Source organism: Anas acuta, chromosome 16, assembly GCF_963932015.1.
Source record: "Anas acuta chromosome 16, bAnaAcu1.1, whole genome shotgun sequence".
Lineage (NCBI taxonomy): Eukaryota > Metazoa > Chordata > Aves > Anseriformes > Anatidae > Anas > Anas acuta.
In genome coordinates this window covers 15838935-15862161 of record NC_088994.1, presented here as the reverse complement: position 1 = coordinate 15862161, position 23227 = coordinate 15838935, and the positions used below count along the sequence as shown (strand labels likewise).

The window sequence follows — 23227 nt, the reverse complement described above, 5'->3', positions numbered from 1 at the left end:
CAGCTCGTCTTGGCGGGGGTATCTCCCTCGTGTGCTTTCCTTGTATTGTACGGCTTTAGGGTCATCGAGGAAATCTTACGGGGCCTTCTGCTGCCGAGAGCTCACGGGGGGAAGCCCGGCCCCCTTCCCCCCATTGTCAGCGGCCGGGCTGTATCCTCGCTCCGAGCCCCGGCCCCTAAAAATAACCTAAAAATAACCCTTTGTCAGGCGATTGTTCCGACACCTTCGCGGCCGCATTGACGTGGGCCGGAGCGGGAGAGAGATGGGGTAGGTGGAGGGGAAGGGCTGGAGGTGCCCCATGGGACCGCTCCGGGTCGTCGCCGCTGATAACGGCTCCTGGCAGGGAAAAAGGGGGGCGGGAGGGGGGTGACAACGGGCCCCAGTGCCCCAGGGCTCCATAACGCCGCTGCTCACCTCTCCCCCACCTGCCCCAACCACGTTTTGGGGTCACCCCGGGTGCCCCCGTGGCCTGGTGGTGGCCGAAAAGGGGACACCTTGCTCGGGGGGGTCACAGAATCAAAGCACCCCACAGGATCCCATAGCACGGTGCCAGACCCCATTTGGGGGCCAGCCCAACACCCCCAAACCATCGCCACGACTTGGCCAAGCCAACCCCGGCCCCATAGCGCTCTCCCTGCCCCCTGACCCCACAAGAAGCCCCTCGTGGTTCCCCACCCAGCTCCTGGCCCAGCACGCTGCATTTGGGGTGCCCACAGCTCCTGGGGCTGGGGTCTGAGGGGTCCCTTACACCCTGGGGGACCCCCACCCTATTATCCCTCCTCACCCTGCTCGCCGTCAGCTGGAGGTGCCCGAGCCCCCCGGGGCCCACCCCAGCTGTAGGAACGGGGTTTTTATTTCCCATGAGCTGGAGCAGGTCTGGATTAAAATAACCCGCTTGGCCCCGATCCCTTTTCTCGTGCCTGCACCACCCCAAACCTCGACCCCGGGCCCCACACGGGACCCTTGGGACCCTTAGGGACCCCCAACCCCCTTCTACCTTCCCATTTTGGCCAGCCCCAAACCCAACCGAACCCTTTGGGGCCGTGGTGCGGGGGCACGGGGGCTCTGATTACCCCCCCCGAGCTCTCTTTTTCCTTTTTTCTCCCTTAATTTACCCAGGGTTAAATCCAAATATTACAACTTCCCCTCCTCGCCGCTGCTTTACGCAGGCGGCCCCCGGCCCGGGCATTGTCTTATTGTTTGCGGAGGGAAGCTCCAGCGGGACATTAACCTGGCGTTCACCCCACAGAGCCTTCACACCCTGTCCCTACTGGGGGGGGGGGGGGACGGGGGGGGGACACGAGCCCCCTGGGGAGCACGGGGGGCACGGGGGGACACGGGGACAGGGAGCCGCGGGGTGGATGAAGCGGGGGAGGCGGGGGGTTTGGGGGTTTGGGGGGTTTTGGGGGATTTGGGGGATGCAGGGGGATGCAGGGGGTTTTGGGGGATGAGGGGGTTTGGGGGATTTGGGGGGTTTGGGGGATTTGGGGGGGTTTGGGGGGGTTGGGGGGATGCAGGGGGATTTGGGGGATGTGGGAGATTTGGGGGATGCAGGGGGTTTGGGGGATGAGGGGGATTGGGGGGATGCGGGGGGTTTGGGGGATGCAGGGGGATTTGGGGGATGTGGGGGATGTGGGGGGTTTGGGGGATTTGGGGGATGTGGGGGTTTGGGGGATTTGGGGGATGTGGAGGTTTGGGGGATTTGGGGGATTTGGGGGATTTGGGGGATGAGGGGGATTTGGGGGATTTGGGGGGTTTTGGGGGATTTCGGGGATGAGGGGGTTTGGGGGATGTGGGGGATTTGGGGGGATTTGGGGGGTTTGGGGGATGAGGGGGATTTGGGGGATTTGGGGGGTTTTGGGGGATTTCGGGGATGAGGGGGTTTGGGGGATGTGGAGGGTTTAGGGGACAGGGGCTGTGGGGTGGGTGTCCCATCCCGTCCCGTCCCATCCCATCCCATCCCACCCACCCACCCCTCATCCTCGCCCCCCCATTCCCCTCCCCACCACCCCCCGGGGACCCTTTTATGGGGCCGTTTGCCCCCAGGCCCCACTCGGGCCGTGGCTGCGGCTCCTGCTATGGGGACGATTTCGGAGCGAGGCAGCTTCGCTCTGGGGCCATTTAGGACACGATTGGGGCTGAATCCTAAAACCTCTGCTCCGGGCAGAGCACAGGGGGGCTGCCAGGACACAGGGCATGAGGAGGGACGGATCCTGGGGGTGGATCCCAGGGGTGGATCCTGGGGGTGGATCCCAGGGCTGGATCCTTGCGATGGGTCCTGGGGATGGATCCTGGGGTGGATCCCAGATCTCAATCCTGGGGATGGATCCCATGGATGGATTGTGGGGTGGATCCTGGGGTCGGATCCTGGGGCTGGAATCTGGGGTGGATCCTGGGGACGGATCCCAAATAATTGATTCTGGGTGGGGCTGGATCCCAGGGATGGATCCTGGGGATGGGTCCTTGCGGATGGATCCTGGGGGTGAAATCTGGGGATGGGTCCTGGGGGTGGATCCTGGGGACGGATCCCAGATATCGATCCTGGGGATGGATCCCAGGGCTGGATCCCAGATCCCAGAGCTGGATCCCAGGGCTGGATCCCATGGGTGGATCCCAGGGATGGATCCTGGGGCTGAGTCCTTGTGGATGGATCCTGGGGCTGGAATCTGGGGTGGATCCTGGGGACAGATCCCAGATATCGATCCTGGGGATGGATCCCAGGACTGGATCCCAGAGCTGGATCCCAGGGGTGGATCCTGGGGCTGGAATCTGGGGGGGATCCTGGGGACGGATCCCAGATCTTGATCCTGGGTGGGGCTGGATCCCAGTGCTTGATCCCAGTGCTTGATCCCAGGACTGGATCCCGGGGCTGGATCCCAGATCTGGATCCCAGGGGTGGATCCCAGCCCCTTCCAGCAGCCCCCCCGGCCGCAGCCCCGCTGCATTCCTGCCTCTCCGGCCCAGCAAGGTTCAAGCGCCGAAACAGAGGCAGAAATATTTGGGAGGGGAACGGAGCAAGGGAAAATAATAAAAAAAAAAAAAAAAAAAAAAAAAAGAGAGACATCTATAAAAAGCCCGTTTAAAAACACGAGTTTAAAAAAAAAAAAAAACTAAAAAACCCTAAAAAAAAAATCCCAGCAGCAGGCGCGGCGGCGTGCAGCTGCGCTCCCGCTTCCAGTTCCCAGGTGATGTCAGGCCTGGAGCGCCTCCAGCCCCGGCCCCTCGGAGACGGCGTTTTTGGGTTCAGCGCTGAGTGTTTTTCCTTCCTGAGCCTCGGGGACACCTTCCTGCCCCACAGCGAGCGGCCAAAAATCCCAAAAAAAAACCGTTCCGAGAGGGGTCCGTGCTCAGGAAGAGGGAGAGGACGGGAGGGGGGCGCGGCGCGGGGCTGGTGGCACCCATGGGTGCCCCCCGCTTGGTCCCCAGGGCGAGCACCCGGCTCCCATCAGAGCCTCTGAGTCACCGGTTCCCTCTGGTTGTACTGGGAGGGGCTGGAATGCACTGGGACGGGCGGGCTGCTGGCACTGGGACGTGCTGGGAGCCGTGGTTGGGTACTGGGAGGTGCACAGCTCCTGAACTGGGAACTGCTGGCGCCCCAGTGCTTGGCACTGAGAGGTGCTGGGACGTACTGGGATACATGGCCCTGGCACTGGGATGTGCTGGGATGTGCAGATTTTGCACTGGGGCACACTGGGACCCAAGGCCCTGGCACTGGGACGTACTGGGATGCCCAGATCCTGCACTGGGACTTACTGGGACCCAATGTCTCAGCACTGGGACATGCTGGGATGTGCAGATCTTGCACTGGGACACATAGCCCTGGCACTGGGACGTACTGGGATGCACTGAATCTGCACTGGGACTTACTGGGACCTGATGCCATGGCACTGGGACATGCTGGGATGGCCAGACCCTGCACTGGGACACACTGGGACCCAAGCCCCTGGCACTGGGACATACTGGTTCCCAAACCCCAATCCCCGAGAGCCACTGGGACGCTCATGCTCAGCCCTGACACCCACCGGCCCCAGTACTGGGGACACACTGGGACCAGTGCTCGTGCTGCTGGGACCCCCGGGACCCTTGGGACCCCCACCCTCAGCATGGGGACATTGGGGGGGGGGCACAGCGGGACCAGTCCCGAGCTCAACACCGCAGGGACCGGGGAGGGGGCTCACGGGGGGGGGGGTCCTGGGGACCGAACCCTTTCATCTCCGGGGCTGTTTGCAGAGCGTGCCCCCCCCCCCCCCCTTTGCCCTTGCCCCCTGCCCCCCGATAAAGCCGAGGGCAGGGGATTTTGTGTCCGGGGGCTGTTTGGAGAATCTCACGGCTGGTTTTTTTGGGGTCTGGGACGCATTAGACACGCTGAGAACAAACCTCTCCCACCCACCCCGCTCCCCGCCTGGGACTTCGCTCTCGCAGCTGCGCCGCGCTGTCAGCTCCATAAATCAAACCCTTGGGGGGGGGGGGGGAGAGGGGAAAAAAAAGGGGGGTCACAGCCAGCCCGGCTGCACGGGGGGCTGAGGGGTGCCCCACCGGCGCCCCAAACCTAAAGCGGGACACTCAGTGGGATCCCTGATCCTCTCCTGCACCGGGGTCGTGCCCAGGGGACCCCCGGCGTCTCCAAGCCCCCGTCCGCAGCTGCTTCGGCTCCGTGGGATGTGGGGTCCCTGGGGGCTGCGTGCCCCCAAACCCAGTGCTGTTCCCAGGCTCAGCTCCCCATGGTGAGCAGGGTCCTGGGGGGGGGGGGTTGGGGAGCAGGCTGGGAACCCCCCCCAGTGTCCCCGCCTGACCCCATGTAGGTGCTGCTGCTGCGGTGGTGGTGGTGGTGGTCCCAAAAAGAGGAAGGGGTGTCCCAAAAAGCAGTGAGGTGAGCCCCAACGCGTCGCCTGGGCACCACGGGGCTGGAGCAGAGCCGTGGCACAGCCATGGGTCCCACGCATCCCAAATGCCCCACGCATCCCAAATGTCCCACGCATCCCAAATGCACCACTCATCCCAAATGCATCACGCATCCCATGCGCACAGTGTGTTCCACGCATCCCCTGCGTCCCATGCGCCCCAAATGCCCCATTCATCCCATGCATCCCATACAACCCATGCATCCCATGCACCCCATGCATTTCATGCATCCCATGCACCCCATATATCCCATTCATCCTATTTATCCCATACAACCCATGCACCCCATGCACCCCACACGTCCCCTCCATCCCCTCCATCCCATGCGCCCCACGGCACAGCCCGGTGTTGCCCACCTTGAGCCTCTCCATAACCCAAACCCTTTTAGGATCAGAGCCATCTGCAGGGTTTGGGGCCACGGGGACGGCTGTGCCGGGGGTCTCACACCCCCAGGACCACGGGGACAGCGCGTGGCTGCGCCCTACCCACGGCGCAGAGTCACGGAGCTGCTCTGGGCGCAGGGCTTTGGGGCCGTGGCCGTTTTGGGAACCGGGGCAGCAGGCAGGCAGCATCCCATCAGAAAAATAAGAGATTTTGTTTATTTTCCAAGCTGCTGCGTGTGCACACAGAGCGCCCGCGGGGCCGCGCCGCCGTCCCCCCTTCTCCCCGAGCGCATCGCCACCACCGTCCACGCCACGGGCTGCTCGTTGAGCCGGGTCCCCCTCCCCTTTTCCTTTAACCCCAGGGGTTTTGGGACCAAACAACCCCCCCCCAACAAGTTCTCTCCCGGCCACGGTTGCCGGTGCCGGTGCCGGTGCCGGCGTCGGTGCGGTGCCAACCCGCGGCCCCGCCGGGCTCCGTCGCCTCCCTCCCCGTTGCGGTCTCTTGGGGCTTGGCTGTGCCACCGCTGTCTCCGGTGGGGTGCCCGCGGCCCCGCTTCATCTCCGTGCCACCCGCAGCGGGGGCACCCCCCGAACCTTCAGGCAGTTGCCCCCGAGGTCCCTGCGGCCACCCTGCGGAGAGAGGAGGGGAGAGCTGCGGGGCGCCGGGGCAGCGGGGTGCCCGGGGGTCCCTGGGGAGGGGGGTGGATTTAGGGGAGGGGGGTGTAGGGATTGGGATTGGGGTGCACGGCTCCGGGGAAGGGGGGGCACCGCGGAGGAATTGTGCTGAAGTGGTTGGGGGGGAAGCGTGCCAAAGAATTTGGGGAGGAACCGTGCCAAAACGCTGCCTGGGATGGGCATGGGTGGACGGACGGACGGACGTGGTGGTGCCCGGTGAGAGGCTGTGGGGTGGGAGCGGGGTCGGGGTCCCAGGAAGGTCCCCACGTCCCCATCACCCACAGGGACACGGCCCCAATGGGGTGAGGGTTTGGCCCCAGACAGCTTGACCGGCACAGACCAGCATGGCCCAGTATCACCCAGTACCGCCCAGTAGCCCCCAGCACAGCTCAGTAGCCCCCAGCACGGCCCAGTGTCCCCCAGTTCCACCCAGCACAACTCAGTAGCCCCCAGCACATCCCAGTATCCCCCAGCATATCCCAGTATCACCCAGCACGACCCATCAAAGCCCAGTATGGCCCCAGCACGGCTCAGCCCAGCACCACCCAGCATGGCCCAGCCCATTTCCAGCCCAGCCCAACCCATTTCCAGCCCAGCCCAGTACAGCCCATTCCCAGCCCAGTACAGCCCATTCCCAGCCCATTCCCAGCCCTGCCCCAGCGCCAGGAGGTGCAGAGCAGGGGGACCTTGGGGACCCTTGGTGACCATGTCCCCAAGGTCCTGGGTGCCACCAGAGCGCCCAGCCCTTGCAGGGGGTCCCAGGACAGTGGGGGGACACCCAGGAAGGGCTGGGGGGGCTGCGGGGTCCAGCCAAATGAGGGGGGGTGAGGGGAAAGGGGACAGGAATGGGAAAAATAATTAAAAAGGGAGCAGCAGAAAACGAAAGGGCCCCGACAGCCGCTGCTCCGGGTGACCCGAGGGGACAGCGAGGGTCCCTGGGGGTGCCCTGGGGGCTATGGGGGGGCACCTGCAGCAGGGGAATGGTGTGGGTGGCAGGGTGGGCTCTGCATGGGGACGGTGCCCGCACCCATGGGTGCCAGCTGGGGACAGCACCGGGGTCACCCTGCAGCCCCCGGCCCTGTGCTGCTGTGCTCATGGGGGGGGCACCGAGCCCCCTGCAGGGGCGTTCAGGGCGCCCTGAGCTCTGCTCCATCACCGCACTGGGCTGCTGCCAGGACCAGGAGGGGCGTGGGGATGGGGATAAAAAGGGGATGGGGATAAAATGGGGATGGGGATAAAATGGGGATGGGGATGGGGAGAAAAAGGGGATGGGGATAAAACGGGGATGGGGAGGAGATGGGGATGGGGTTAAAAAGGGGATGGGGAGGAGATGGGGATGGGGTTAAAAAGAGGATAGGGAGGAGACGGGGATGGGGATAAAACAGGGATGGGGACGGGGATAAAAAGGGGATGGGAATAAATAAAACGGGGCCAGGGACAAGGATGAGACGGGGATGGGGACTGGGATAAAACAAGGATGGGGACGGTGCTGAGCCGGGCACAGCCCCCCCAGCCCCACGCTCCCATCCCACCCCATCCCATCCCACCCCATCCTCGTGCCCCCAGCCCCGGGGTGAGTTTAACCCCCCGAGACCCCCGTGGCCTGGCCGGAGGTGTGGGAGCAGCCCGGCCCTCTGACGCCAGCGGGAGCTGTGGGCGTGCGGCTCCGATTTGGCCGCGAGCTCCGGCGGGGGCTGGAGAACCGGAGGCACCGAGCCTCCCTCCCTCCCTCCATCCTCTCCCTCTCAGCCCCCTTTTTGGGGATGGGGGGCGCCGTGCCGAGCCCCTAACCCCCCCCCAGCTCACCCCTTTGCGCTGGTTGCTGAGGCAGAAGGTGCAGATGCTGCGGGGCTGCTTGCTCTCCAGCTCGCCCTTGGCACCGTAGATGGCACTGAAGCAGGGCTGCCCGTCCTCGCAGCCCTCGCCCAGCAGCAGCACGTTGGCCAGGTGCGAGATGTAGCTGGAAGCCAGGCGCAAGGTCTCGATTTTGGAGAGCTTGCGGTCCACGGGCTCGGTGGGGATGAGGGTGCGCAGGGCGGTGAAAGCCGTGTTGACGCTTTGGGTCCGGTCCCGTTCGCGGGCGTTGGCCGCCTGCCTCTGCTTCACCATCACCACCGGCCCCGCTTTGCGGGCCACTTTTCGGCGCGCCTCCACGGCCTCGTAGCACCCCAACGACTGCTCCGAGGTGTCGCTCTCGCTGCGGTTCTCCTCGTCCTCCGACAGCATGGCCAGGTCCGGGTAGAGCACGCGGGCGGCCACGGGGCGCAGCATGGTGAAAGCCATGACCGGAGCCCCCCGCCCCGTTGGGGGCAACCCCCGAAACCGCGGGGAGCCCTCGTCCCCCGCCGGCACGGCCGCCTCTCCGCCAGCTGCTGCGTCCGAGCGGGGCTGGGACGGCCGGCCGTGGGGGGAACCGGCCTTTATATGGCCGGGGAGGGGCTGCAGATGGAGCCCACCCCCAGCCAGCCCCCAGCTGGCCGCCGGACCAGGCATGAGGCCAGCGTCCTCCTCGCCCCGGCTGGCCGGAGCCAAGCGTTGGCCGTGGCCACTGCGCCCTGGCCCTGCTCCGTCTCGCCGCGGTGCCACGCTCATGGTTGTGCCATGGGGGGGCACCAGACCCCGATCCCGGACCCCCTGGGGGTCTGCGGGGTGGTGCCTTGCTCAGGGTCCCCCCCCGGTCCTTGCTCAAGGTGTCCCCTGCCAGCAGCGGGGTGGCACCAGGGCGCGGGAGCTGGGATGGGGCTCAACCGGGAGGATTGGCAGCGGGTTCCTTCACCAGGGGGACATCAGCAAGGGGGGGGCACGGCCCATGGGGACAGGTTTGTGCCCTGGGGACATGAGGTGAGGCTGAGCCCCACAGCCCCTCGCCCTCTGTGTCCCCAGGGCTGGCACCACGCATGCAGAGAGGGACAGGGATGAGGTCCCCTTGGACCCCGCACCCTGCCAGGCGCACGGGCAGCGGAGCTTTTTCTCCTGTTGGCTCTGGGAAAACCAAATCCTGAGCTCTGGGGGGGCAGCAGGAGGGGGGAGGCAAAAGGGGAGAAGGGCCCGGCCCTGGGCAAATGGCACTGGGCTGCTGGGGACGTGGCTGCAGGAGCTGCTGGGCTGGGATCGGGGCCGCAGAGCTGCCCCCTGCGAGCCGTGCTCCCCGTGTGGCCTCCAGCCCCGTGGAGGAATGAGGCAAAAAGGGGGAACTTTGGGAGCTGCTGGGGGCTGGGGGCACAGAGAACAGGCTGCAAATACCCAGGGAGAAAGGGATTCGGGGGGGGGGGGTCCTGGCACCCAGAGCCAGGGGACGAGGTGGCACCACGTCCCACTGCGCCCCATGGCCAAAGCCCCGTGGATCAGGAGCAGAGCTCGTGGGGCAGCAGGGTCCCCTCTGGGCTGTCCCCACGTGTGCCGGGGGGGCTGCTCTATGTGTCCCCCTCCCCATGGCAGCAAACGGCCCCTCTGCCCCCCGCGGGGTGCAGGCAGCCCCTCGCCGTGGGGCCCCAGCCCTGTTTTCCTTCACCATTTGTCCGCCTGCGCAGAGCCTGTAAATCACGCTGCGGGGGGGGGGGGGGGGCGAGGGCCACATCGGGGGGCTGGGAGGGCTGGGGGGGGGGCATGCAGACTGCTTTGGGTTTCTATGGGGGCACGGGGACGTTGCCCTTGCCAGCTCCATGCCCTACAGCCCCTCATGGGGCATGGGGAGCGGGCAGGTGCCTGCACGGGGCAGGGAGACTGGGGTGGATGGATTGGGGGGGGGGGCTGAAAATAATCCCTGGGGGGCTGCAGCCTCCTGCAACGGGGGGGGGGACACAGCTCTGGCTGTGGCTCCTCTTGAGCAGAGCAGGGAGAGAAAGACCCCACAGACCCCTCAGGAGCCCCCATCTCCATGCCCACCCCCTGACCTCCCCCGGGCGCCCTGCCTGCACCCCGCTGGGTGTGAGCTGGGGCCCCCCCGCCCCGGCCCTGACAGCGCCAAGACGGATGGCAGGGGCTGTGTACTCAGGTGCGGCCGCCCACACATGGCCACCAGCTGACGGGGGGGGTGGGGGGGCAACAAGGGGGGGGGACCCCGAGCCCCCCAAACCCCGCCGGGTGCCCCCGGGGGCACGGCCACGCGCGGGGTGCCGGTGACCGGGAGCGGCCTCGGCGGATGGGGCACGTGGGGACACGGGGAGGGAGGGAGCAGAAGGTTTTGGGGTGGCTCCGTGTGCAAGGGGGGCAGTGTGTGAGCGTGCACGAGTGTGCACGAGTGTGCACGAGTGTGCACGAGTGTGCACAAGTGTGTGTGAGTGTGCAAGGCACGGGTAAGTGGCTGTAGACGCGTGTGTGCGTGCGCACAATGGCGCACGGACATGTGCGCACGGGTATGTGAGCGCGTGCCCGTGTGTGTGTGCATTTACACACCACGTGTGCGTGCGTGTGCACGGCTCTGGGTGCACACCCGCAGCCCCACGCACGCTTCCGAGCCCCGCAGCCCCCCCGGTTGCTGGTTTGGGGGTGTCCCAAAAGGCTGGGGGGGCTGGCAGCCCTGAGGGTTGGGTGCCCCCTGCGCTCGCTGGGAAGTGCCCCCTGCCCTCCCCGCTCTGGGGAGTGTTTATCCGGGAGGTGATAGTTAAGTGGAGGAAAATAAACAGGGAGCAGATGGCACGGGGGGGCCGGGGCTGCCCCCCGCCCCACCGGGTTGCTCCAGCCCTGCTGGGAAAACACCGCTGCCGGCGAGGCAAATGGATTCCAGACCCTGCGGCCGCGCCGAGCATGTGGCTGCCAGGATGCTGCCGTGCCTGGTCCTGCTGAGGGCTGGAGGAGCAGCAGCCAACCTGCCCCATCCCACCCCAAACCTCCCCATCCCATCCCAAACCTCCCCATCCCACCCCAAACCTCCCCATCCTATCCCCAAACCTCTCCATCCCACCCCAAACCTCCCCATCCCATCCCCAACCTGCCCCATCCCATCCCAAACCTCCCCATCCCATCCCAAACCTTCCCATCCCACCCCAAACCTCCCCATCCCATCCCCAACCTCCCCATCCCACCCCAAACCTCTCCATCCCATCCCGTCCCATCCCATCCCATCCCATCCCATCCCATCCCATCCCATCCCATCCCATCCCATCCCATCCCATCCCATCCCATCCCATCCCATCCCATCCCACACACCCCGAGCACCCCATGAGCCCCCCTGCAGCAGGGGGTGCCCAGGACCGACCCCTCTGCCTGTTCCCATGCCCCTTTTCCCCAATTTTGGGCCCAAACTGGGCAGTGCAGGGCAGCGAGGGCTGGGGTCTCACCAAGGGGACGCTGCCCCTGCTTGAGAACGGGGGGAGACCTCAGTGGGTGAATCTGCGGGTCCTTGGAGACCCCATGGGTGGACAGAGGAGATGGGGACATGGGATGGGGACACTGGGATGGAGACACGGGGATGGGAACACTGGGATGGGGACACGGGGATGGGGACACGGGGATGGGGACACTGGGATGGGGATACGGAGATGGAAACACTGGGATGGGGACACTGGGATGGGGACATGGGGATGGGGACACTGGGATGGGGACACTGGGATGGGGACACGGGGATGGGGACATGGGGATGGGGACACGGGGATGGGGACACTGGGATGGGGACACAGGGATGGGGACACGGGGATAGGGACACTGGGATGGGAACACTGGGATGGGGACACTGGGATGGGGACATGGGGATGGGGACACTGGGATGGGGACACTGGGATGGGGACACGGGGATGGGGACACGGGGATGGGGACACTGGGATGGGGACATGGGGATGGGGACATGGGGATGGGGACACTGGGATGGGGACATGGGGATGGGGACACGGGGATGGGGACACTGGGATGGGGACATGGGGATGGGGACATGGGGATGGGGACACTGGGATGGGGACACTGGGATGGGGACACTGGGATGGGGACATGGGGATGGGGACATGGGGATGGGGACACTGGGATGGGGACATGGGGATGGGGACACGGGGATGGGGTTGCTGCTGGTGGCAGCGGTTCCCAGCAGGTCCCCAAGCCGGTGGCCGTGCCCGGGGCAGCACGGGGTGCCCTGTCCCCCACCCGCCCTACGGGGCCGTACCTGCGGGTGGGTCTGGAAGGCATTACACGGCTGTCGTGCGGGGAAGTCTGTCCCAGTTCCGGAGCCGGGACCCTTCCCCAGCATGGCCCAGAGACGGAGCGGGAGGGGAGCCCCCACAAAGCGCCTTTGTTCCTGCCCTGGAACGAATGGATTGGAGGCAGCCGGGATCTCGGCTGTCAGCCGGCGACACCGGAGCCCTCCTGGAGGGTCAGGCAGAGGGAAAAGGGGGGGACAGGTGGAGGGACGGACGGACGGACAGACAGACAGACAGACGGAGCCGCTGCGGGGATGGCAGCCCCGGGGCTGATCCATGCTCCCCGCACTGAGCGGTGCCGCCAGGCGCTCGCTGGCCTGGCAGGAGAGAGTCCCGAGGGGGGGCTTCCAGCTTGGAGAAGCCCCCGTGGGGTGCAGGATTTTTGTTTTTTTTTTTGGGGGTCGCAGCTCTGAGCTCTGCCCCCCACCCCGCTGCCATTTGCGCAGGGCGCAGCTCCTCGTGCCGGGTGAGCAGAGCCCCCACCAGACGCCCCGGGTGCTGGGCGAGGACCCCTCCCCACCCACCCCGGGGGTCCCATTTCAGCAGGTTGGGGACACCCCATATCCACCTCCTGCGCTACCAACGGAGCTGCCACCTCGTGTCCCGTCCCCCCCCCCTTGCGATCTAAGGAGAGGAAACTTTTTAGCACGCCACAATTCTTCGGAGAAATTTATAGCCCATGAGGGACCCCCAGCCCGGGGCTGCTCTCGGCGCGAGCGCTTGCAGGGCTTCCTCCCGGCGGGGGCGGCTTTGATGCGGCGCATGCAGCGCAGCCATGCCCTGGCCCCCCCCCCACATTGACCCAGGCCCTTGCCCTCGTGCAGCCCCCAGCCCACCCTGCCCTTCCTCCCCAGGGGCTCCTGCGGAAACGCCGCGCTCGCAAAGCGTGCCCCGCACCATGGGGCAGCGCTGCCCTGCCTGTGTCCCCCCCCACCGCTGCCAGGCTCATTTTATGCCCCGGGGGGGGCAGGATCCGGCCGGTCAAGGGGGCAGAGCGAGGGCAGAGGCATCCGGACGCGGTTCCTGTCCCAGCGCCGTGGCTGAGTCATGGCACGGGGGGGGGTGACTCAGTGGCCTTTCCCCTCCCTGGACCACGGCTCCCGGCTCGGAGGGATGCCGAGGTGCCCGGGGGATGCTCGCAGCGGCTTCTCCAGCCTGCACGGGGGGGGCAAAGAGGTGGCTGCAGAACCCACAGCATCCCGGCCCCCGGCTCAGCACCCGGCCCCCAGCTCAGCCCCCGTCCCCGTTCCCAAGCCATCAGCTGCCCGCTGTCACCGGTGCCACTCCTGCCCCGTGTCCCCGCTGTCCCGTGCCATCCCATATCCGCTCCTGCCCCCCACTGCCCCCCAGCACCATCCCGCAGAGCCACGAGGCTTTGAGCACCTTTATTCCCGGAGCACGAGTGGGGGTCCCCGCAGCGCCGCTTGGAGACATCCCCCACGGGGAAGGGGGCGCAGGATGCGTCCGAGGATGGGGCAGGCGGATGGGGGGGGCAGGCGCAGCGCAGGCTCTTGTGGGGTCAGCCCGGAGCTGTAGGGTGAAGCTTGGGGACGTGGTTTGGCTGTGCTATGGCACAGCTCGGTCCTGGTTTGGTGACGCCCCGATTTGGTGAGGTCCTGGTTTGGTGAGGTCCTGGTTTGGTGACGCCCCAATTTGGTGAGGTCCTGGTTTGGTGATGCCCCAATTTGGTGAGGTCCTGGTTTGGTGAGGTCCTGGTTTGGTGATGCCCCAATTTGGTGAGGTCCTGGTTTGGTGATGCCCCAATTTGGTGAGGTCCTGGTTTGGTGAGGTCCTGGTTTGGTGATGCCCCAATTTGGTGAGGTCCTGGTTTGGTGAGGTCCTGGTTTGGTGAGGTCCTGGCTCAGTGTTGTCCCGGTTCGGATCTGTCCCAGTTGCGCCCCACCCGGCCCCATTCCCGCAGCACAACGCCGCCACCTGCCGGCCGCCCCCCGGAGCCAGGACCCCCCCCCGTGCGCCCTACCGGGACTGGGGGTGCGCCCACCCCGACCCCATCCCACCCCGACCCCATCCCACCCCCCCCAGCAGGGACAGGACCGGGGACGCTCACCGCGGCTCGGACGCACGGGGGGGACCTCAGGGGACCCCTATGGGAAGGGTCCCGGATTTTTGGGGTGGGGGGGGTCCCGTTAGAGCAGCTGCGGCGTGGAGGAGCCCAGGTAGGTGCGGAGGTCGCTGAGCGTTGTCGGGATGATCTTGGCGGGGATGGTGTCCCGGTTGAGCTCCCGGTGGGCGGCGTAGCGGTGGCACCCCCCGAAGGAGTAAAAATAATCCCCCCCCTGGCTGCCCTTCACCCACAGCACATCGATGGGGGGCACCCGCTCGGGATCCTCCTGGGGATGGGGAAGGAGAGGGGGGGGGGACACACAGCCCCATGGCCGTGAGCTTCCCCAGCAGTGCCCCGGCACCCCCCCGGGAGGGGTATGGGGAGATGGGGAGGGGGGTTCAATGCGCCGTGCGCCCCCCCCACCCCCCGGTGCCCACCTGCAGGGTCTCCACCAGGCTCCGCACCTTGCCGGGGTCCAGCACGGAGGGGAGGGGGCGGATCAGGACCCCCATGGGCACGTTGTGCACGGCCGCGATGTGCTGCGTGTGGATGCTCCCGGTATCGATCCCGGTATCGATCCCGGTATCGATCCCGGTCCCGGTGCCGGTCTCAGCCATGGCCCCGCTGCCCCCCCCCCGGTGCCTCTCAGCCGCTTCCTGGCCCCGCCGCTCCGCCCCGGCCGCTCCCCTCCGCCCCCCCCCGGGGTTTTGCAGAGTCACCGTGAAGCGGCAGCACCGGGAGCACCGGGGGCACCGGGGGCCCCCCCCCGGCCGCTCGTCCTGCTGGGGTCCCGTCCCCTGTCTGCGCTCCCCCCCCCCGCCACCTCCAAATGTCCCGAGCTGGACGCCTCCCCCCCAGGATCTCCAGGTCCAGCTCCCGGCTGCGACGTCTGAGGGCGTTTTTTTGGGGGGGTTCTGCAGCCCTGTACCCCCCCCCCGGGGGGGTGAGACCCCAGGTGCCCCCCGCTTCTGCAGCCCCTGCCCAGCTCCCGGGGGGCACCGGTCCCAGCACCAACTGGGGGGGGGGGCTTCTGCCACCTGGGGGGGGGCTGCTGGTGACGGGGAAGGGTTTGAGGGGCTCTGGGGGGGGCCCTTCACTGCTTGGGTGCTGCTGGGGTTCCCCCCAGGACTGACCCCCCCCCCTGCTTTCTGCTGCTCCTCCCCAGCCGGGTGCTGTCGGCTGCCCTGGGGGCACACCTCGACCCCCGCCCCCCCAGCTCCCCTGTTGCCCCCCAGCCCCATACAGACGTCCCGAGACACCCCCGGTAGTGGCAGAAATCCCTTTTATATCCCTGAATTGCATTACAAGTAACACCGTGGGCGGCATGGAGCTCGGTCGGGCTCGCCTCGCCGCTGGCCGCCCGAATCCAAAAAACCGGGCAGAAAAAAAATAAAAATAAAATAAATAAAAAATTAAAAAAAAAAATCGATCATGCACGGAAAATTATTGCTGTGGTGTCCGCTATGTACACACCGGGGACGGGCGGCACCACCCCAGGGGAAACCTCGAAACGATGTCCCCCTGCGTGGCACGCGGCGCGTGGCCACCGTGCCCGCGGGGTGGCCACCGCGGTGCCCTCGGGACCCGCGGCCACGGTGTGAGAGGAAGACTACGTGGGGAGGAAGACGGCGTGGGGGGGGGCACCCCGAAGGTGTCGGGGGCCAGTAGGGGCTGGGGGGGCCGTGGCAGCTCGCGGCCCGAGGTAGGAAGCGGCTACCGGGGGGGGGTCCGCGGGGAGGTTGCATAGAATCGCTGGGGTGCCCCCGCGGCTCCGAGGAAGACGAAGGAGAGCGGTTTTGGCCTCGCTGGGGGGCTTGTGGGGTGTAGAGGGGGGGCTGCTCAGCCTCCTCGTGTCGCCCCCCGCCTCCGTGCCCGCTTTTCGGTGGCTCTCGGGGTCCCGTCCCCGTCCTTGTCCCCACGGATCTGTCCCGGGCACGGGGGTGCCGCTGCCTCCTGTGAGTTGTGCGGAAGGGCCGGCGGCCCCCCCCCAAGTCTTGGCAAATAAATAGTGAAAAGGGTAAGTAATAAATAATATAAATAAGAAGAGCAATTAAATAGACTCACCCGAGCTCTGCGGCACCACCGACCCGCTCCTCCTGGGGGGCTGGGGGGTGGCCGGGGGGGGGGGCCAGCAGAAGCCCCAGAAGGGGTTGGGGGGGGTGTGGGGCCGCGATTCGGGTGCGGGTCCTGCCCCGGGGCTGCTCCTATGAGGGTGGGGGGACAGCAGGGGCCGAGGCAGGTGTCCGTCAGTCCTGCCGAGCCATCAGTCCTGGCTCTTTGGCCCACGGTCCCATCCCTGGTATGGACCAGGGGAGTTTTTTTGCTCCTGGGGGGGTGGGAAGGGGGGAGCAGCGAGCATCTTTTCTCCCCGGTGCTTCCCGGGAGGAGGAGAAGCAGCAGCTCTAAATAAATAATAATAATAAATTAAATAAATATTGGTGAGCGTCGGGAGCTGGGGGGGGGGGAGAGGGTCCGGGGCGAGTCCCCACAGAGAGACCCGCCTGGCTGTGGGGCACGGGGCTGGGGGGGCACGGGGGCGCAACCCAGCCCTTCCCGGGGACACGGGGGCACCCTTCTCCTGGGGGTCCTGGGGGTCCTGGGGGGGGAACTGGGAGCTGGCGGCACGCGTCCTGCAGCCACAGGACGGCGCAGGGACGGGGAGGGATGGGATGGGACGGGTGGGGGTGCCGGGTTCGGGGTGGGGTGTCGGAGGCGGCTAGTTCCCTATTGCACAGCTGTGCTCGGAGCCCTTGAAGCAGGCGGACTCGTGGTGCTTGTTGAGGTACGACTTGAGGGCGAAGGTCTTCTCGCACTGCTTGCACTTGTAGTGCTTGAAGGCCGAGTGGGTCTGCATGTGGGCGCGCAGGTTGGAGCGGTCGGCGAACGCCTTCCCGCAGTGGGAACACCCGAACGGTTTCTCCCCGGTGTGCGAGCGCATGTGGCCCTGCAGCAGCCAGGGCCGGCTGAACGCCTTGCCGCACACCTCGCACTTGTGCTTGAGGTTGTGGGTCAGGACGTGCATGGCCAGGGCGGGCATGGAGACGTACGCCTTGCCGCACGTCGGGCATTTCCTTGCCATCTTGCTGTCCAGGCTGCGGTGCGTCTGCTTGTGCCGGCTGAGGTTGGAGGAGGTGGCGTAGGTCTTGCCGCACTCCGGGCACGAGTGGCGGTGGCCACCGCGCCGCTGGCTCTCGCCGCGCCGCCGCCTCCTCGAGCGCCCGTCGGTGATGAAGAAGGCGTCCATGGAGTAGCTGTCCGTCACCGCCGCCTCGCCGTGGAAATAGCGGGCGGAGAAGCTGGATTGGGGGCTCTCGGGGTCGCTGTACTCCTCCTGCCCCGGGGCGTAAGCTGGGTCCGCTGGTGGTGCCGCCGGCAGCCCCCGCTTCTTGTCCGAGTCGTAGCTGGAGGGAGCCAGGCAGTGCTGGAGGTACCCTGAGGGGTGACAAAACGGGGTCACCGTCCCCCCCAGGGACAGGTTCTGCCCCTGCACCAGCCCTGCTTGGAGCCAAAAACACCCAACGGGGGTGCAAAAGGAGGTGCCCCCCACCAGGTTCCCCTGTCCTCATCTGGGGATGCCCCAAAGGAGTGGGGCTGGTGGGGTCTGGGTGCCCTGGGGGGGCTGCAGCCCCACGCAGCCCCCGGATCCATCAGCCTCTGAGGGCGGTCAGCCCCCAAATCCACATCATCCCACCAGGGCAGGCAAGCACAAAAGGGCCTGGGGAGGTCACCCCCATGTCCCCCCATCTCCCCCCATCATCGCCCCCAGGGCACGTGGCACTGGTGGCACCCGGAGGCTGCTGCGCCCTAACCCTGAGCTCCCACTGGGGACAGGGACCCCCAGTCCGCTCCCAGGGCTGGGGGGGGGCTCCGTGTCACCCCGTGTGGCACTGCTGCACGTGCAGGTGCCACTTTCCCTGTGCCACAGCAGGCGCCACGTGGATGTCCCCGTCCCCCCGCTGCCAGCACACCGCGGGCACCGCGCTGCGTGCTCCGAGGGGGTCCCTGCTGGGCTGGTGGCTAAGGACGAGGGGGGGGGACACAGCTGCCACCCTGGGGTCCCTATCTCGGTCCTGGCAGTCACCTGCATTGTGTGCAGGGCCAGCTGCAGCCCTGCTGCTGGGGACAGCGGGCTCTGCCACGGGCAGGGGCTCGGTGCCACCAGGGCACCATGCACGCCCCCCCCTCTGTGACCCTGCAAACCACTCCTGATCCCGGCCCCCTCCTGCCCGTGGGACCCCCCCATCGCGGCTGCTTCATCCCCTGGATGCTGGGGGTCCCCGCGCTGCGGTGGGGAGGGGTCCGTGAGGCAGCCCCCCCCCCCCGTCTCTCCCCGCGCCGTGCTGACAGTGCGCTCGCAGGGGCTGTGCAGAAAGCGCTCGGCTCAGCAATTTCTCCCGCTGCCTCCGAGCATGCAGCAAGGTTATTTCCAGGAGAGCAGCGTCGGCAGCTTCTGCCCAGCTGCAGAGCATCCCTCCCCCCACCGGCTTCGGGCTCCCCACCGGGCTGGGGGGGAGCTGAGGACCCCCCCCTTTTCTGGGTGAGCATCGCGCCCCTGCCCTGGTGGCTGAAGTCCTTTTTTTGGGGAGCAGCGAGCAGAAGAAAGAGGGGGGCTCAGCAGCCCTGCGTGGCAGGATCAGGCCCAGCCGTGCATCCAGAGGGTCCCCGAGCAGTTGTGGGACCAGGGGGCATGGCCTGGGGTGGGATTCCCTGATCCCTGCTCCCAGGACAGACCCCGGGGCTGCCCCACGGGGGGGGCTCTGCCAAGCACCGGTGGCTCCCAGAGCCCCCTGCCCGGTGTCACCTCGCAGGTCGGGGCTTTGGGGACCCCTCTGGGGACTCAGCACCCCTCCTGCCCAGCCCTTCGCACCCCTCCCAGTGTGCTGGGGGTGTGTGTGTGTGGGGGGGGTGTGCTGCCCCCTCCCCACACCCCCCCCCTTCCCTCTGTGCGCCCCGGGAGGTGCCAGCCTGCTCCGAGCTCTCCGAGGGGCTGGGGGCACCGCCGCGAACAATGAAAGCCGCAGGCACGGCGAGCAGCCTGCTCCCAGCCCCCTGCACACCCCCGGCTGCTTTGTGCCCCCCCCCAAAAAAAAATAATAACTTGAGGTGCGAAGGAACCAGCCCCACAGCCCCCCAAATGTGGGGGGAGCCGGGTCCGGCCAGGGGTGCCCCCCAAGGTGCCGCTGTCACCGAGGGGACGCGTCCCCAAGGACCAACTTGGGGGGGTGACCCCTGGCCAGGGGGGGGCACAAACCCATCAGGACCGAGCCCCCCGATGCTGTCACACTTCCCCCTGCCCCCCCCGACCCCCTCCCGGCTCCCACCCTCGGCACACAGCGGGGGGACCCCCTCCTATCACGCCCCCATCGCCCTGACCCTGCCGCGCGTCCCCGCGCCCCGGAGCCCCCCGAAAACCCCAAAACCACCCCCAGCACCCCCCGACCCCCTCGTCTCGCCTTCCCCTCTGCCTCACACAATAGCACGGGGAGGGGTGGGGGGGCAGCCCCGGAGCCCCCCCCCCCCGGCCCCGCACTCACCATCACCGGCGGCGGGGCCGGGCAGCGCGTAGGGGGGCTCCAGGGGGGCGTAGGGGGGCGCGGGGACCCCGGCGATGGGGAAGGCGTCCGCCTTCAGCTTCTTCACCAGGAAGGAGCGGGGCATGGCGGGGTCGGGCCGGGAGCCTTCAGCACCGGACAGCACCGGGAACCGGCACCGGGAACCGGCACCGGGACCGGCACCGGGAGCGGGGGCGCGGGGGGGCTCCGTGCGCCCCGCTCCGCGCCGGGCGTGCGGGAGGCGAGGAGCGGGGAACCGAGTGCGAGGGGAGGGAGGCGAGAGGAGGAGGAGGAGGAGGAGGAGGAGGAGGAGGAGGAGGAGGAGGGGGAGGAAGGCAGGCAGCGAGGGGGGGGGGTGGGTGGGGAGGGGGCCGCTCCGCCCGGCCGCGCCCCGAGCCCCTCCGAGCGCCCCCCCCCCTCCAGGGTGCGCCGGGCGCTTTGGCACCAAAAGGGGGGGGGGGGGGTACGAGGAAAGGGGGGGGTCCCCGGTCCCCGCCTCCCCCCATCGCGGACAATGGGGACACGCGGGGCCGTGGGGGGGGGGGCGGGGGGCGGCTGCCTCCTGCCGCCTTTGTCTCCCCGCCGCCAGCCCCCGGGGCTTGCAAAGGACACGGGTTGTGGGGAGGGGGGGGGATGCGGGGGCGTCCCCGTCGCTGTCCCCGTCCCCGTTCCCTGTCCCGGTTCCCTGTCCCCTGTCCCCATCCCCGTTCCCTGCTCCTAACCCTGTTCCCTGTCCCCGTTCCCGTCCCTGTCCCCCCCCCGTGACCCCTTTCCCTTTTCCCCATCCTGGTCCCTGTCCCCATTCCCCCCTCCCAGCCCCTCGCCCCTTTCCCCTGTCCCCATCCCTTTTCCCCATCCCTTTTCCCACCTTCTGCCCCTTCCCCGTGCCCCTGTCCCCATCCCTGTCCCCATTGTCCCCCCCCCGAGCCCCCCGAGCCCCCACTCACTGCGCCCCCCCGGTGCAGGATGAGGCTCTCCATCGGGTGACACGGGGGGACCCTGCTGGAGGGGTTCTGCCCCCCATTGTGTCCCCCCACCCCAGACCACCCTGAGCCCCCCAAGCTCCCCAGTGAGCCCCGGAGCGTCCCCAGGGCTTCTGCACCAGCTGGAGGTGGCCAAGGGGGCACGTCCAGGCCCCGCTGGTGCCCCCCCCGGAGCCCTTTGGCTGGGGACACGGTGTCGGGGGGACCTTCCCCTGTGCCAGGAGCTGGGGGCAGCTCTGAACCTGCTTTGTGTGGCACCCCCATAGCCCAGGGCACCCCATAGCCTGGTATTGCCCTATATGGTGCAGCATCCCATAGCCCAGGGCACCCCATAACCCACAGTATCCCATAGCCCAGAGTACCCCATAGCCCTGGGCACCCCATAACCCACAGCATCCCATAGCTCAGAGCACCCCACATTATCCCACAGGCCATGGCACCCCATAACCCACAGCATCCTATAGCCTAGGTCACCCCACAGCCCTGGGCACCCCATACCCTGCAGCATCCCATAGCCCAGGGCACCCCATAACCCACAGCATCCCATAGCCTAGGGCACCCCATAGCCCTGGGCACCCCATAACCCACAGCATCCCATATCCCGGGGCACCCCACAACCCTGGGCACCCCATACCCTGCAGCATCCCATAGCCCAGGGCACCCCATAACCCACAGCATCCCATATCCCAGGGCATCCCCTAGCCTGGAATTGCCCATGTTGTACAGCATCCCATAGCTCAGAGCACCCCACATTATCCCATAGCCCTGAGCACCCCATACCCCACAGCATCCCATATCCCAGAGCACCCCACAACCCTGAGCACCCTATAACCCACAGCATCCCATAGCCCAGGGCACCTCACAGCCCAGGGCACCCCATAACCCAAAACATCCCATAGCCCAAGGCACCCCATAGCCCTGGGCACCCCATAACCCACAGCATCCCATATCCCACAGCACCCCACAACCCTGGGCACCCCATAACCCTCAGCACCCCACAACCCAACACCTCCAAAGCCACCCCACTCCCCCCACAGCCCCGGGGCTGTCTCCCCCTTGCAGCCTGACCCCATTTGGCCCCGTGCACCAAGTCCAAGGTCCCATTTCCCCGAGGCGCAGCCCCGGCCCCGTTGCGCCCCGATTTATTTCCCCTTTCCTCGCAGGCACGGACGGGCGATTACTTACGCCCTAGTTGGGCCCGCCAGCCCGCTGCCCTCCCATTTTTTATATATTTTTTTTCTCTCTCTCTCCAGGCCGGGGTGTAATAAGGGAGGTAATTAAGTGTAAAAGACCGGGGGGGGGGGTGGAGGAACGGGGGGGGGGGGTTGGATAGGAACCGGCTCCTTTCAGAGGCAGGGGACTGAGATAATGTATGGTAATAACCCGCAATCAGCCCCGCGGAGCTGTGCTAATATTGCTGACTGCAGCACGCCTGGGGCCCCCCCGGCCTGCCCCCACCACGATTTTTTTTTCTTTTTTTTTTTCTTTTTTTTTTGGGGGGGGGGAGAAGAGCCAAGAAGAAAGGGCTCGGGCGCACTCCTGGAGCGCGCGCCTGGGTGGTGAGGGTTGAAGCCGTCCCTTCCCGAGCAGCTGTATGGAAATAATCCTGCGAGCTCGGGGGGGCTGGGGGGGCGACTGATCCCCCCTGGAGATGGGGGGGGGAAGGATGGAAGGAGGGGGGGGCAGGGGGTCCGATGGGCGAGGGTCTCCGGGGGGTCCTGGTTGTGGGGCTGGGCTGGGCAGGAGCATCCCCAGGGGTGTTTGGGGTGCGGGGAGGGGGCTGGACCCCCCCACCCCATCAGCTCCTTGCACCCAGCTCCCAGGACGGGACGAGCCCCCCCTCCCCGAAGTGCCCCCACACCTCCTGCTGCTCCTCAGCCCCCTCCTCAGTTTCCTCACCCCCCCTCTCCGTGCCCACGGGGCCGGATCCTGAAGGCCACACGGAGCTGGGAGGGGGGGGGGGGGGCTGCGGGACCCCCCCCCCCCCCCGGGTGGGCAATTATCAATTCCAGCCTCGTCCTTCTCGCAGCCGGGGGGGCCGGGAGCTGGGATCTGCATGGTTAAGGCACAGCGGAGCGGGGGTCCCGGGGGGAGCAGATTGCCAGACAAAGAGCCGGGGACAAAGGCCCGGCTGCCTCGTGCCCCGGGGAAGGGGCGCACGCGCGTGCCGCCCGGTGTCCCCCCCCCCCCTCCCAATCTCCCCTCCTCGGTGCCCCCCTCCCGGTTTCCCCCGTTAACGGGGTCTGGGTGCAGCCGGGCACCGGGTGGCACGGCCCTGGCGTCCCCGGTCGTGGGGGTCCCCAGCTGTCCTTTGCCTCGCTCTGTGCCCCCCCCCTCGTGGTGCCCATTTGGGTGCAGGGGGGCTGCTGGGGGTGCTGGGGGGTGCAGGGTGATGGGGGGTGATGGGGGGCATGGTGGGACCCCAGCAGAGGATGGAAACCCCTGGGCAGATCCCGACCTGCTTTGGTGCCCCCCGGTGCCATAAAAGCTGCTGTCTGCCCCCCCCCGACAGCAAATCTCCTGGTCTCTATGTCCCCAGGGG

General features: G+C 67.3%; 3 protein-coding genes and 1 long non-coding RNA gene across 4 annotated transcripts; 1 reads left to right on the top strand and 3 right to left on the bottom strand.

The window, feature by feature from the left end:
- Positions 1-5478: 5478 nt before the first annotated feature.
- Positions 5479-8691, bottom strand: TCF15 (transcription factor 15). The gene is made up of 2 exons (XM_068700561.1): positions 7767-8691; positions 5479-5915 (listed from the first exon to the last, which is right to left on the bottom strand). Exons 1-2 carry the CDS (start codon positions 8550-8552, stop codon positions 5841-5843), a joined length of 861 nt encoding a protein of 286 aa, XP_068556662.1. The 5' UTR covers positions 8553-8691; the 3' UTR covers positions 5479-5840.
- Positions 8692-13579: 4888 nt separating this feature from the next.
- Positions 13580-13971, top strand: LOC137865453 (uncharacterized). Its single transcript, XR_011101901.1, has 3 exons — positions 13580-13666; positions 13715-13746; positions 13907-13971. It is a non-coding gene; the product is annotated as an uncharacterized lncRNA (long non-coding RNA).
- A 247-nt stretch (positions 13972-14218) lies between these two features.
- SRXN1 (sulfiredoxin 1) lies at positions 14219-14828 on the bottom strand. Its single transcript, XM_068700538.1, has 2 exons — positions 14588-14828; positions 14219-14436 (listed from the first exon to the last, which is right to left on the bottom strand). Exons 1-2 carry the CDS (start codon positions 14765-14767, stop codon positions 14233-14235), a joined length of 384 nt encoding a protein of 127 aa, XP_068556639.1. The 5' UTR covers positions 14768-14828; the 3' UTR covers positions 14219-14232.
- Positions 14829-15415: 587 nt separating this feature from the next.
- SCRT2 (scratch family transcriptional repressor 2) lies at positions 15416-20573 on the bottom strand. Its single transcript, XM_068700272.1, has 2 exons — positions 19685-20573; positions 15416-17582 (listed from the first exon to the last, which is right to left on the bottom strand). Exons 1-2 carry the CDS (start codon positions 20556-20558, stop codon positions 16867-16869), a joined length of 1590 nt encoding a protein of 529 aa, XP_068556373.1. The 5' UTR covers positions 20559-20573; the 3' UTR covers positions 15416-16866.
- Positions 20574-23227: the final 2654 nt, after the last annotated feature.

Bases quoted from the DNA above. Each gene is read 5' to 3' on its own strand.
- TCF15 (XM_068700561.1), bottom strand. From the start codon at position 8,552: ATGAGCGTGGCACCGCGGCGAGACGGAGCAGGGCCAGGGCGCAGTGGC. The intron at 5,916-7,766 runs GTGAGCTGGGGG...CTCTCTCCGCAG, and splicing joins TCAGCAACCAGCGCAAAGGG to GGTGGCCGCAGGGACCTCGG.
- SRXN1 (XM_068700538.1), bottom strand. From the start codon at position 14,767: ATGGCTGAGACCGGCACCGGGACCGGGATCGATACCGGGATCGATACC. The intron at 14,437-14,587 runs GTGGGCACCGGG...CCCCATCCCCAG, and splicing joins GCCTGGTGGAGACCCTGCAG to GAGGATCCCGAGCGGGTGCC.
- SCRT2 (XM_068700272.1), bottom strand. From the start codon at position 20,558: ATGGGGAAAAGGGATGGGGACAGGGGAAAGGGGCGAGGGGCTGGGAGG. The intron at 17,583-19,684 runs GTGAGTGCGGGG...GTCACCCCTCAG, and splicing joins CGGCCCCGCCGCCGGTGATG to GGTACCTCCAGCACTGCCTG.